The sequence below is a fragment of the Montipora capricornis genome, chromosome 1, assembly GCF_036669925.1.
Source record: "Montipora capricornis isolate CH-2021 chromosome 1, ASM3666992v2, whole genome shotgun sequence".
NCBI lineage: Eukaryota > Metazoa > Cnidaria > Anthozoa > Scleractinia > Acroporidae > Montipora > Montipora capricornis.
In genome coordinates, this window is record NC_090883.1 from 53,990,641 (window position 1) to 54,005,640 (window position 15,000).

The window sequence follows — 15,000 nt, forward strand, 5'->3', positions numbered from 1 at the left end:
AAAATACCTTCGAGTTGAATAATCCAGGAGAAATATTGGCTGCAATCAAACCATGGCACTGGACGAATCAAGATATCAATTAAATTTTCAAAATCTCAAGACATCCATTTTCGGATGCATTGAAATCATTATTCAAACGCGTATAATAACACTTAAGGAAATATTATCCTATATATAATATATAGTATGAAAAATAATATCTCATATAATAGTATGAATAAGAGTGATCTTAAAAAGCTTAGTAAATCAGAACTAATCAGATTGATATTGAAGCAAGCAGATAAACCAGTACCAACACCAAGGACTGTGAAACAAATAAGACCAATCCCAAACCAAGAAAGAGTGTAAAAGAACTTGTTGACTATTTTGAGAGACAGAGACTACCAGCTCCTCCGTCTGAATGGTTACAAGAAATAGAACAATTAAACAGACCAGTGCCAGCACCTAGATCCAAAAAACCAGTGCCAGCACCAAGAACTAAGATTGAGCAAACAGATAAAGCTTTAAAAGGGTTCACAAAGTCTTATGAGATAAACATCAAAAACAAAAAAGACCCACTTGTGCAACTGCAAAACACAAGAAAGGCTGTTGCTAACCATATTGAAATCATATTAATATCAATGAAAGGACTAAAATTCGTTGAAACGCTTAAGGTAACATTTACAAAAATGTCAAATGGAGTAATAGTGTATAAGACCGCCTATTTTAACAGTCCAGCTCAAACTATCATAAACAACACAGAAATAGACAAATCCTTGAAGTATCAAAACAAGGCATACTAAATAAGATTGCAGTTTGGATTTCAGAGGGATCTGGTTGGACTGTTGAATCAGTTGAAAACCATTATCTCAATGTAGTGAAATATATGAACCAATGAAAGGATCTTCTTATATAAAACTACCCACAGAACTCAGAAACAGTGCGAAGGGATTGATCAACATGAAAAATGAGGACAATGAATGCTTCAGATGGTGTCATATTCGACATTTGAACCCTCAAGATAAATACCCACAGAGAATCAAAAAATCAGATAAAGCACTCATTGCATGAAAATTTGAATTATTCAGGAATTGAATTTCCAGTGACTACCAAACAGTACAACAAAATAGAAAAAAATAATGAGATCAACATCAATGTATTTGGTTATGAAGAAAAACAAAAATATCCCATTTATGTGTCAAAAGAAAAGTATGAAGATTGCATGAATCTGCTTCTTATAACAGAAAATGAAAACAAGCACTATGTATTAATCAAAGATTTCAACAAATTCATGCACAATCAAACAAAACACAAGGAAAGGAAGCACTTCTGCATGCATTGCTTACAATGTTTTAGTTCTGAAAGAGTATTAACTGATCATAAAGAAAACTGTATCCAAGTGAATGGAACACAAGCGATTAAAATGCCAACAAAAGATGACAACATACTAAAATTCAATAATTTCCATAAACAACTACCAGTTCCATTTGTAATATATGCAGACTTCGAAGCCATAACTGAAAAAATTCATGGATGTCAACCCAATGATGATAAATCATACACAGAGGCTTATCAGAGACACACAGACTGTGGTTATGGATATAAGGTTGTGTGTTGTTATGATGATAAATACACGAAACCAGTACAAATTTATAGAGGTGAAAAAGCTGTTTACAAATTTATGGAAGCTATGCTGGATGAAGTCAAATATTGTAAGAAGGTTTAAAAAAAGAATTCAACAAACCACTGAGAATGACTAAAGATGATGAAAAAAAATTCCAAAAAGCTGATAAATGCCATATATGTGAGAAAGAATACAATAAAACTGATGTAAGAGTAAGAGATCACTGCCATGTGACTTGTCAGTACTCAGGCTCTTCTCATCCAGATTGCTATCTTAATTTAAGATTGCCTGAGAAATTACCAGACATATTTCACAATCTCCGTGTTTACGACAGTCATTTTATAACGCAAGAGCTCGGTGAAATAGTCAAACCGCATAAATATACAAATAAGAAAGGTGAAAAGTGTCAAATGAATATCAATGCCATACCAAACAACATGGAAAAGTATATGGCTTTCATGCTTGGTAATCATCTGACCTTTATTGACAGTTTTCAATTCATGAGCTCAAGTCTTGATAAACTGGTGAGCAACCTACCAAAAGAAGCATTAGTATATACTACTCAAAAATTCAAAGGTAAAGAGCTTGATTTAATGTCTCAAAAAGGAGTATATCCATACGACTTCATGGATAGCTTTGATAAATTCAATGAAAAGCTACCACCTAAAGAAGAATTTTACAGTATATTAAATGATGAGCATATCTCAGGTGATCAATACAAACATGCTCAAAATGTATGGAACACTTTTAATCTAAAAAATATGGGTGAGTACCATGACTTATATCTCAAATCCGACATCCTTCTGTTAGCTGATGTGTTTGAAAACTTTCGAAAGACATGTCTGCAATACTACAAACTAGACCCCTGTCATTATTTTACATCTCCAGGTCTTTCATGGGATGCTATGTTAAAGATGACTAACATTAAATTGGAGCTTATGACTGATATTGACATGTTTCAGTTCATTGAAAAAGGAATGCGTGGCGGAACTAGTTATATTGCTAACCGATATGGTAAAGCTAATAATAGATACATGAAAACATATGATGAAAAGGCGCCCTCAAAATATATTATGTATCTGGATGCTAATAATCTGTATGGTTGGGCTATGTCACAATACCTACCAACTGGTGGTTTTAAATGGATGACAGAAAAGCAAATCAACAACATAAATTTGTCTAAATACAGCGAGAACAGCAAGAAAGGATTAATATTAGAAGTAGACCTAGCATATCCAGAAGAACTACATAATTTGCACAATGACTACCCACTAGCGCCTGAAAAGGTAAAAGTCAACAAATATATGCTTTCTAATTATTGCCAAGAAATAGCCGATAAATTTAGTGTATCAACTGGTTTAGTTCATAAACTGGTACCTACGTTAAGCAATAAAGAAAAATACGTACTCCATTACAGAAACCTTCAATTATACACAGATCTTGGTTTAAAAATAACTAAAGTCCATCGAGTGTTGGAGTTCAATCAGTCCGCATGGTTGAAGCAATATATTGACTTTAATACTAAGAAAAGAACTGATGCTAAAAATGCTTTCGAGAAAGACTTCTTCAAGCTTATGAATAACAGTGTATTTGGAAAAACAATGGAAAATATTAGAAAGCGAGTAGATGTCAGATTAGTAACTGATGAAAACAAACTATTAAAAATGGCTGCTAAACCAACATATGTTAGTAGCAAGATCTTTAATGAAAATCTAGTGGCAGTGCATAAGATCAAAGAAACACTAACCTTAAACAGGCGGCATATGTGGGTATGTGTATCCTAGATCTTAGTAAGACACTAATGTATGATTTTCATTAAACTACATCAAACAAAAATACGGTAGCAAAGCGAAATTATTATTCACAGACACAGACAGCTTGACCTATGAAATTGAAACCAGTGATGTGTACCAAGACTTTGGGAATGATAAAGACAAATTCGATAACAGTGATTATCCACAAGATTCACAATATTTCAACACAACAAATAAAAAAGTGATCGGTAAATTCAAAGATGAAGTGGCAGGCATACCGATAACCGAATTCGTCGGATTGAGATCAAAAATGTATTCATATATGAAAGACAATGACAAAGACGAAAAGACAGCAGAGGAAATCAAAAAAGACAACGACAAAATCGGAAGGACAGCAAAGGGAATTAAGAAGAATATTATAAATAAAAATATCAAACATGAAGACTACAAACAAACTTTATTTAATAACAGACAAATGTATCATACAATGAAAACCATTAGAAGCAACTTACATAAACTTGGAAGCTATAAACTAAACAAAGTTTCATTGTCATGCTTCGATGACAAGCGGTATATTCACGATAATGGTGCGACAAGTTATGCATACTGACATTATAAATCTAAAAAGTCGGCTGCTAACGTCACGGCACAGCAGTGCCGGTCTGCATACAATTACCGCAAGCACAGTCTATATGACGTCACGGCACAGCAGTGCCGGTCTACATCTTACAAGTAATACCAGCCTGAAGTAACACAATCATAGTCTATTTCACGTGTATATGGAATTTCCACCTCACTGTTAACGATACTGATAGACTGGCATACACATATATCCCCTTTTCTTGAAAACAATGCACTCTTTTTCATCAGGAATCTTTTCCAGCACTTAAGTAAGCAAGTTGAAAAATCATATATGAGCTAGTCACCGATGACCAAGACTCAAAACTCTGAGGTGAAATGTGAAAAAGTTTGAAATGCTAAACTACTATAAAGTGACCGACAAGTTTGTTGATTGGTTGAGAGAGATCATACGACCGTCTCATGATGACTCATTTTCCTGGGGAAACCCCCTATTGTATGACATCATCGACTTCCTGTATTTCCGAGAAAGTCATGCTTTGTGATTTTTCTAAGAAAGTCACGCATTTTAAAAAACATATAGATTTCCAAAATATAAAATCAAAAATACGAGATCAATAATTGGTAGCCGAAAATACGAGATCAAAAATAGTAGAACAAAAATACGAGAGCAAAAATACGAAGCCATTATATGGAAAGTAGTATGGAGTTGGGTTGGTATGAGAGCATTTTTGCAAAAATGCTCTCGTACCCCCAACTCCTATACTACTCTTTTGTATTTTTAACATCAATGTGCCTATTTTTTATTTATTTTTTATTTATTTTTTATTTTTTTTATTTTTTATTTATTTATTACATGATGTACACTTGTACTTACTTCTTACACAATACTTGCACTACATTAACTTGCACTACATACGATACATGTTACAATACCATAACACTAGTCAAATGGAATTACAGTTGATCTGTTTACAACGTAATTATTTACATTTAATTGTTCGAGTCACTAATAAGAATTTTGTTTGTTACTTCCACTATGTAGAGTATTGGTTTTCTAGAATTTAATAGGCTGTTAAATAAATAGATAGCAAGAAAATCAAAATACAGAAGCTGAGAAGTAGAAGGACACAATGTAATTTTATAAGGACAGAAAAAATTCCAATTGTTCCTAAACTCTTTCTCCTTATTACAAGTAACTGCAATATATTTTTCTATATTAATTTTTTCGCGCACTAGAGAGGCAAAATCACCGAAATTGTACTTTATGGTATTTAAAGCGTTAACATATAAGAAATATTTACCTAAAATAATAAGATGGTTGAGGCCCAAACAGTAGTTGTGACAGGGAATAATTCCGAACATAACCTCCAGTTCTGACAGAAGCAGTTTCGTATTACTAGAGGTTGAGTACCACTCCCGGAATCCATCCCAAAAGGAATTTGCGTGCTTGCAGTTTACAAACAAATGCCACAGGGTCTGACACTCAGAAGGACAAAAGGGACAGAAGGGCGAGGTAACTTTTTCATTTTATATAACAAGCTATTCGTTGGTAAAATTCGGTGAATGATTTTGTATTGGAACATCGTCAATTTAATTTCTCTCGTGGCTTTGAATGGTAGGAGGTAGATTTTAGACAAGTCACTTTTCTCGACGTCAGACTCTAAAAGTTTTTTCTCAGAAGTTGGTGGAGGTAGATCTTCAAGGTAAAGTAGGATACTGTATATTGCCTTACATGACAGTGAACAGATTGAGGTGGGAGGCGTGACCGAGTCTTTGGAACATTCTTGCAATAGTTTCTTCCAATTTTGAGGAATAAAAGAGAGAATGCTATAATATTGTAAAAAGCTACATTTTACATTGAATTTACTGCAAAAAGAATTAAATGGGAGGAAATGGCCCTCACAGGAGTCAAAAAGATCCGAGATTTGTTTTATTCCTGCCTGATACCAATGAGGAAAGAATACCATTTTCTTATTCACAGTTAAAAATCGGTTATTCCAGATTGGCTGCGAGAGAACCTCATTTTTATTTTTAGGTGTGGCTGTTGCAATGTCCTGCCAGTGGAAAATGATTTGTTTGTAGAAAGCAGGAAGATGGTTGTTTAGGTCAAGGAGATTATAATCATAATTACATTTAAAGTGGTACTATGATCAAAAAATCATTTCCTTTTTTTCTTCAGATTTTGAAAGCGTGTTCGCTTAACACTTAACTGGCAAAATTTTGAGTTTTGAGTTTTATCCAAAGGCTGTTTATTTTGAGTGTAAGTTTTGGATTTCATGGTCCGCCATTACTCACGTTCAAAACTGGCCGATTGGACCTCAGAGGGTTGAATCTAGAGAAAATGATGTCACTTACTCTCTAGCTTAAAATTTCAGCGTGTAAACGCAATTTATTATATATGCAAAACACGGGTTGAAAAGTCTGAAAGCATGAAACTCCAGTGCTGCATATTAATTAGGCCGCGTACACACGCATTGCATTCTTAAACTAGTGAGTGTTTGACATCATTTTCTCCTCGACCCAGCTCTCTCAAGATTCTAAAGTTAGTAATGGCGGACCAATAGATAAGAAAATTCCAGCTAAAATAAACAGGTGTCTTTTTAAAATCAGAACTTAAAACTTGGGTGAGTTAGTGTTTTTGAAATCCAAAGGAAAAACAAAATTTTTTTTGGTCGTAGTACCACTTTAAACAGTTCTGTACCGCCAACATCGGCTAGCAGCAATTTAGGTATGTACTGCCATCAGAGTTAATCGGAGCACTTGAGTTAGAGCATAACCGTTTCACCCAGTTTAACTTAAGCGCTTTGTCGAAGAGAGAAAAATTCTTATGTCCAGGCCACCAGCTGTTTTTTGCTTGATAAGGGTAGTCTTTTTTATTTTGGCAGGCTTGTGATCCCAAATAAAATCGAACGTAATCTTGTTTACTTCTTTACTAAATTCTTTAGGGGTATTCATGACACTGCAGATAAACACAAGTTTTGACAGTGCTAATGTTTTAATTACAATGTATATTTATCCTGCCAGCGATGGAGAGGTCTCTTTGGGACCACATATTCAATGTTTTCTTTAAAGATCCTAATTTGTCAAAAGAAATTTTCTTTTCAGACACTTCTAGATCATATCTAAAGTGCGCGCCACGCGCGTAAACTGGCTCGGCGCTCAATTGGAGATCATGTATGGTGTCTTTTCTGTTACGCATAGAGCCAAGCCATAACATTTCAGATTTTGATTTAATTTTAGACCAGAGCACCTTTCTAAAAGCGATAATAAGTCAAATAACCTTGACAGTGACTGGACATCAGAAAGAAGTACAGTTGTGTCGTCTGCATATTGCGAAAGTTTAACCTCATTATGTTCATCTATTGGAATACCTTTTATTTCTTTTGAGCGTCTAATACGTTGTGCGAGTAACTCAATAGCAATAATGAATAATGTGCCGGAAAGTGGGCAACCTTGACGCACCCCGCGTTCTAGATGAAAATGTTTTGAGGCGTATCCGTTATTCAGAACACAACTAGAGATATCTGTATAAAACACTTTTATCCATTGTCGGAGGTCAAGAACGAAATTAAACGTTTCGAGGCATCTATGAATAAAATTCCACTCAATCGAGTCAAACGCTTTCTCAAAATCCAAAAACACGGCTATCCCTGGAATATTCTTCGCTTTAGTGAAATGCGTTATATCTGCTATTAGCCTAATACTTTCTCCAATGAACCTTCCTTTAACATATCCAGATTGACAGGGATGAATTACGTTCGGCAATATCTTCTTTAAACGCAGAGCAATGGTCTTCGTCGCTATTTTATAGTCTACATTCAGTAAAGATACCCAGATATGTGCCTATTGCTGTTCCGATGTACACCCATGGTTTTTAGGAATCCATTAGGCTCGATCTTTACTGCTTCCCATTTGCAAATAATGCAAGAAACGTACCACGTTGTAACCTGCAGATGTGTCCATCCCACTTGCTCCTGATCCTTGATGAAGTACACCTGCTTGAGAGGATAAGAAAGCATGGTCTGCTTCTCCTAAAAACGAAGACATGTCAACAATTGCATGGATTAAAGAGAGTTGGTCATTAACTTTTTAGTTGTTATTTCTTAAGTTGTTTATGTACACAAAAGTGAAAGTGAAAGTGTGCAGCTTGAGTACAGTTTTATCAAAACATGAACTCTAGCAAGAGAAACAAGTATATAGGTGTAGTGCAGACTATTCTGGCATGAGGAAATCAATTGCCGTTAAGGATAACAAAAGCACTATCCAGCTACCTTTTCTCTTGACCAGCTTTACAGTTTATCAGCACTAGTGCATTACAAATTTCAAGTTGTAGAAAAAGACTGTACATGGTAGATTATAATCAAGAAGGGCCGCAAGGTCCAGCTGCTACTAGTACAGGGTACCTACTTCCCATGCATAACCCAGAACCTCTTTTGATTGTTTCATCAAATACCTATCTAATCAAGCACCTAGAGTTTCCAGAAGAGCCTTCTTGCAGATCAAGTAGTTTTCCTCTTCTATGGTTGTTTTCAGGCTTATTGCCTCCAGGCGGAGTTTCTGCTTCATTTCATCGGTTACAAGGTACTGCTCAGCCATGCTATTGAGGTGACCAGAGAGATAGTCATTCCACAGATGTTCAAGACCTTTTAAGGTTTGGCAATCCACAGTGACTTCAAGAGAGCCCACGCCGACAGACACTAAGGAAGCCTGGTAGCCACTTTGTAAAAGTTTAATAAAGGCTACCACTGCACTTAGATTATCCGAGGAATTTTCACGGAATTTCTCAAAGTTTTGGATTGACTGAGCTAACAGTTTATAGACTTCTTCCTGTTGTTCTTTCTCCAGACTTGGTGCACTGATTAGGATCTTGAGAAACTTGTCTGAAAATAAAAAGGTAGATAATATCAATCAGAGCCAAGACTCCATCTTTGAGTATTGTTTTAATTATCTTATCCACAGCTTCTACATTGGCATAAATGTGATCCAATAGGGCTAGGGATGGTTTTGTGTACTGGCTGTTTTACCATTCATGTAAGGGAACACCGTTCGTAGGCGAAAGAATAATTTCTATGCTTTTAACTTGGAAGATTCTGTTGACTCAAGTATATGAAATTGTCTTCTTGTGTTGTTGTACTTGTTGGTTCGGTAGAAGGGTTTTTTTTGCACCATCTAGGATGTCCATAACGAATTTTCAAATCTTTAAGCGACAATCCGTTTGTCTTTGAAAATCCCAGGGAGACCCGGGCCGGTTGGTTCTGGATAATGTAACGGTATTTCATAGAGCCTTTTGGAGATTTTCAGACGGCCGGGTTGTAGGTTGTGACAAACGGTAGAATCTCATGTCTCTCTTTTGATTCGTAATGGTAATTGAAGTGAGTGGAGTGCAATTTGGTCTGAAATCATTGGGTATCCTCTTGTTGCAGAGCCCTTGTTCGAAATCTTGGTTGTAATTCTCGAAGTTCTCTTTGAATGAATTTCTTCATAACAAATTAAGCGCAATGCTTATCCTTTGATAAAACCCTTTTTTACGTTTAAAGGGTGAAAGTTAGAGAAGTCTGTACATTGAATTGTTTCAGTTGGTTTGACATGAGTTCGTATGTCTAAGATGTTTTGAGTTGAGAATCGTGGTCCTTATACATGATGGACCTCTTCAGGTTTGTAGCTCAGAGAAAGACTGTTGCGTAGACTACCAACAGATGTAACAGTCTTTTGCTCAGTTGATAGGCATCAAACAAATAGGATTAGTGTGAAAAAGGATTTAAAACTTACAAGGAGCTGACTCAGGAATGCCCCTAATTTTGACAATTTTGAAGGATTTTTATAAGAAAATCGCGTAAACCATTCCCAAAACAAGCAAGCATTTTAATAAACGAACATCCTTGTTACATGTATGGGATTAAGACTCACCAATATACAAAGTACAGGCCTTAATTTGTTTAATTCCCGCAGTTTATAGGCATGTCTTTTAATGATAATGATGATAATGATGATACATTTATATAGCGCCTTCACTATAAATATTCGATGGCGCTGTTTACAATCGAAATTGGTTAAAGTTAAAAAAATTAAATTATACCTAAAATTATATTACAATAAAATTATATTATCTGAAACCTAATGTAGATAATTAAAAATATATTGATTACTCTAAGTAAAATCTAAAATGTCATTTTTGGATATTTATACTTATATAAATGACTGACGCTCATTGATAGGCAAGTCTAAATAAAAATGTCTTGAGTTCTTTTTTAAACTTTTGTATGTTAGATATTTGTCTGATGTTGTCAGGTAAACTGTTCCACAGTACGAGTCCAGATTTGAAGAAAGCCCTGTCTCCAAACGTTTTGCATTTTGTTTTTGGAACTAACAACTGATCTTTGTTTCTTAGGTTGTAACGTCCTTCCGGCTTCACTCATATCAGATTTTCCAAATATGAGGGTGCTAGACCATGTAGAACTTTGAAAACTAGCAGAGTGATCTTAAAGATAACTCGATATTTTATCGGTAGCCAGTGAAGGTCTTTACGCACTGGTGATATGTGATAATACTTCGGTAAACGGCATATCAACCGAGCAGCTGCATTTAGAACCCTCTGTAGACGTTGTTCTTGGTATTGTGAAACATCATGCAGAAAGGCATTACAGTAGTCTAAATGGCAGGTCACGAGTGCATGCACCAGGGAGAGAGAGTGCTGCAATATTGCGCATGTTCTAGCCGTAGCGAATGTGAAAATTTTTCGCTCAGTCATCTGCGAAGTCGTGTAAATGTCCCACATGAATTATAACGTTGCTTCCGGTTGGCTCATAAATGGTAACATTCCTTGCCGCTAGAAAACAAGTAATACCGTGATACTCTCCCTTAAATACATATTTTCTGCACCAATAGCAATCTAGTGAAATTAAGTAGATCGTAAAAAGAAGGTTTGCGGAGTAAGTTCATTTACTTGGTCATTGAGAGGTCGTTATATCAATAATTGATTTTAGTATAATTACATGGGTGATTGTTCAAAATTCTCTGCAGTTATTGGTTGTCGTTGAGGTGATTATTACACCATAATCACCTATGCGGTTTTTTGCAAAATGGCCGCAAGCCGTTTTGTCGAGGTGACAAAGAAATTAATTGTTTTAGAAAAAATGCATATTTTTCAAATAATCAGCTGTGTAATTATTGTTATACTAAAACAAATATTCACCACAGGCTCGGTGAATATTGGTAAGTAAAAACTGAGAAGTCGTCGATGTTTTTATTCACTGATATTCACCTTGCCTATGGTGAATAATATGCATCAAGCTTAGCTGTAGAGGAGGGCGATGATTCAAAGGAACGAGGATCATTTAGCACTAACAGCCCTTTTTTGTGGGGGGGACCCACTTCCACTTTCAATTAGAACTGTTCAAATTCAGAAAGAACATTATTATACACTTGGAAAACATTGGTGTAAAAATGATTCAATATGTCATAGTGTTAAAAGACATACTGTATTTATATTCAAGGTGCAGTGTATAATTAACATACAAAATAAGAGTCTGGTTGGCAACCCTCTGTAATTCATTTATGATTTAAGCCTGTCAACCAAATGAAACCTATTCTAGTGCAACTGATACCCAGCCAAATTACAGAAATCATTTTGTTACAGCTACAACTATAACATCATTTTAACTAATAAAGACAGAATTCATTATGAGATTAAGGTCATGTAGATGTGTGCACCACCCGTCCCATTCCTTGTAAAGGAAAACCTCAATTACAAAAATGGCCTTTTAAATTCTGCACATCCATGAATCAGCACTGGCATAATAAAAATATTTCTCCTACCTGCAGCTGCTCTCAAGGAGATTTCACCTCCAGATATTCCTGAAGGTGGCTCTTCCTTTCTTCTTCTCTTCGTCCTAGAGTCCATCCCTGTTAAGACCAAAGGTTTTTGTAATAAAAAAAATAATAACAACTACAACAACAGTAATATTTAATAATAATATAATAATAATAATAATAATAATAATTCTTGTTCTAGCGGAGCACAATGGGTAACATTTTTGGGACAATCTATCAATGCGAAAATTTTTAGTTATGATGTCAGTGTACACTCACCCATACTGACTGTTGGGGTGGAAGTGGGAAGGCAAGACAGTGGGAAGTGGCAAGACTACCTGGAACGGAAGTGTTCAGGCAATTTCCTCGTAATAAAAATAATCAATACGCCCAACATGGCGGCCATTTACAGCTGACATTTTTGATATTGGTCTTCCCCCGACCCACTGCAATGTTGAAAGCCAAGAAGACCCTGGGCACAAGGTTGGGACATCCATGTTATGGTCAACTGACACAAGCTATCTGCTGGCCAGTAACACGTGAGAATATCGTGGGCTCAACTTTAGAGCTCATCATGGTTAGCCTTATTTTTTTTAAGTTGACAGCTGACCAAGTAATGGTTATTAACTGGGTCACAGGTTCAAGCCAGGTTAATTAACTCCTTGCAATCAGGACACCTAAACATAAATGAGACTTAATTTTTGGCACTCTTTTTGTGGCTCAACGTTGCTACATGGCCATACCACGCCAACTAAAGTTCTTAACAGTCGACAATTTTTGTGTTCAAGTGGAAACGGTTTGCAATTTTTTTTCTGCACTTTTCGCCGGTTTCAATCCAAAAAGATGAATCCGCATAGTTTATTTCTAGTCAGAAGTTTATTTGGCACTCTCATTTTTAAAGGAAAATGCACAACTATGATGATATTTGGTAACCTACTCAGTATACATGTAGCGTAACATTATTGGTTGGAACCAACCAACCAATTTTTTTGATTTCAAAAAAAGCAGCTTGGATAGAGCTGTGAAGAGACAAATCTTAGTGGCTATACAACCTTGTAAATTCGAGGTTTAATTCTTTTCAAAAATCCTTAACCCTTTCACCCCTATAGACCTCTTTCATAATGGCAGCCAAATAAAATATTCTTTTGTTTTAATGCTATGATGAGAAAATTTAAAAAGAATATTTATTTCAAAATGAGGGCAGCAGGTCTAATTAACATAAATACAAAAGAATGCAAATTGGTCTACACTGTATAGGGTTTGACATTCACAACTAAAATTGTTTGCTACTAAATAGAATAAGAATAACTGGTCATTTTCGGAGGGAAAGGTCTGAGGACCTACTGTAGCAAAATAAGGGAATGGATGTGAAGGGTCAATTGCTTAAATAAAGTTGTTTTGTATGTTTTTTCAATGGAATTTGGCAAGAGCAGTGGTCACAAGTTTCAATTGATTCCAAAGTGAGAACACACATAGTAGCTGGTACATGTATTTGAACATAATACACCACTCATCTTTTGCAACTGAGACAAGTCCCCTTTCTAATAGGCAGAAGCTTAACGCTACATGTACATGTACTTGTCAGAAGAAAAAGTGAGGAAGATTGTGGAATGATCACCACCTCTATTGGGGAATCTTAACTTAAAGCTTGTGTATAATAGTGGGCACTACACACACAACTGACAAAATTTACATGTAACTCTTACACATGAAAAATTTGTTCTTAAAGAATCAATGGGTCTACCTTTATTTCTGTCCAGTATTTTTGGTTTCTTGCCAGTTCATAGTCAATGGTTGGCAAGTTCATGGTTTCACTCACTCTGTACCAGCTCAAATACAGCATAATGATACATGTAGGTAACATCACTTTTGAAATGTTCCACTGAGAAAGTAAATCAGGCTTTCTTTTTTTCTGCCCCTTCCTCCTTATACATGTAATAAACTATGCAATACACCCCCACCCTCCCACTCTAAAAAAAGAAGAAGTATTGCCTGATGGTATGGTATGGGGGGGGAGGGGGGGGGGGGGCGGTGCCATTTTGGTTTTCTTACAGGAAAAATCTGTTATGTCAACAGCTGTAAGCCACAAAGAATACAAGTTTAGGGCTGCATTAAATTTGTTGCGCACAGAACAAGCTCCACTGGATGGATTAAAGGGTAAGGGATGCTCTTTGTCAACCAGATTTCAGAATTCACTCTGCTATTACTTATGATAACATTATTATAATTGTAATAACAGAATTGATCAAGACAAGGTAGTACCAAGAAGAATACCTGACTTCTTGACTTCAGTACATCCATGAACAAATTATATTTTTTAGCATTCAACAATTTTAAAAATAAAATTTATCCTACCTTCAACTTCAACTTCAACTTCATCCAGGGAATGTTTATCTCCAGATGTCTTAAAAACATTTTTCTCCTCATTAATTTTCTCTTTATGCACAGAAAGTTTGTAAAGTGCACCTGATGTGACTGCAGATAACTGTTGCTCTGCTCTCTGTAGTTTTGCACTACCACTTGAATCCATTCCTATGTACATGTATAAATTAACCAAAACAGATGATTCAATTTCATTTATCCTGAGACAATGCAAGACCATGCAGTCTATTGAATATGCAGATGTTGAATCTCACAAGCAATGTTATTAAGTTGAACATACTGTAGCGATATTATCTATTTCATGAAAGATTCATCTTTACATGAGTTTCAGTGTCAGCTATTGAGGATGTTTCCTTTTTGCATCTGAACATACAATGTAAAATTAAGTTGTCATTAAGAATGGCCACTGTTTTTGTCTCTGTCTCATTAATACAACAGCCCTTCTGTTTTGTCAGAATTCTGAACTTTCATGTTTGGTAAACTTCACTGTGAAGACAGTGATCAGTTTCCTTTTAACCATCACAAAAAATGTTCAGGACATCCAACCTTTCATTAATGTCTCAATGTCACTAAAAAGGAAAACTGTCCATTAATTAAAGACTATGAATATAATTGGGGATAAGAGCACAGGCATTCCTTCAGAATAACTAAATTTGTTATACAATCTCTTCCATAATTAAATTCACCTCTAATGAGATCTATCAAGAGCTCCCAACCGCTCAGCTCACAAATGGCTTAATAGTGCAGATAAGTTTACCACAGCCATACCTGCCAACTATCCCAGTTTTCGCAGGAGTCTCCATTAGTTTTCATCAAAACTCCTGGTCTCCTGATTAGAGCACCAAATCTCCTGGGAAATACCAACCATGG

At 35.6% G+C, this 15,000-nt stretch overlaps 1 protein-coding gene across 1 annotated transcript in view; it reads right to left on the reverse strand.

Moving 5' to 3' along the window:
* Positions 1 to 15,000, reverse strand: part of LOC138016520 (uncharacterized) — a 37,804-nt gene that overhangs the window by 2,213 nt on the left and 20,591 nt on the right. The window contains exons 5-8 of the mRNA XM_068863686.1: positions 14,104 to 14,280; positions 11,755 to 11,841; positions 8,409 to 8,819; positions 7,876 to 7,970 (exon numbers count right to left, since the gene is read on the reverse strand). Of these exons, the coding sequence (XP_068719787.1) occupies positions 7,876 to 7,970; positions 8,409 to 8,819; positions 11,755 to 11,841; positions 14,104 to 14,280 (770 nt within the window). The remainder of the gene's footprint in view (positions 1 to 7,875; positions 7,971 to 8,408; positions 8,820 to 11,754; positions 11,842 to 14,103; positions 14,281 to 15,000) is intronic.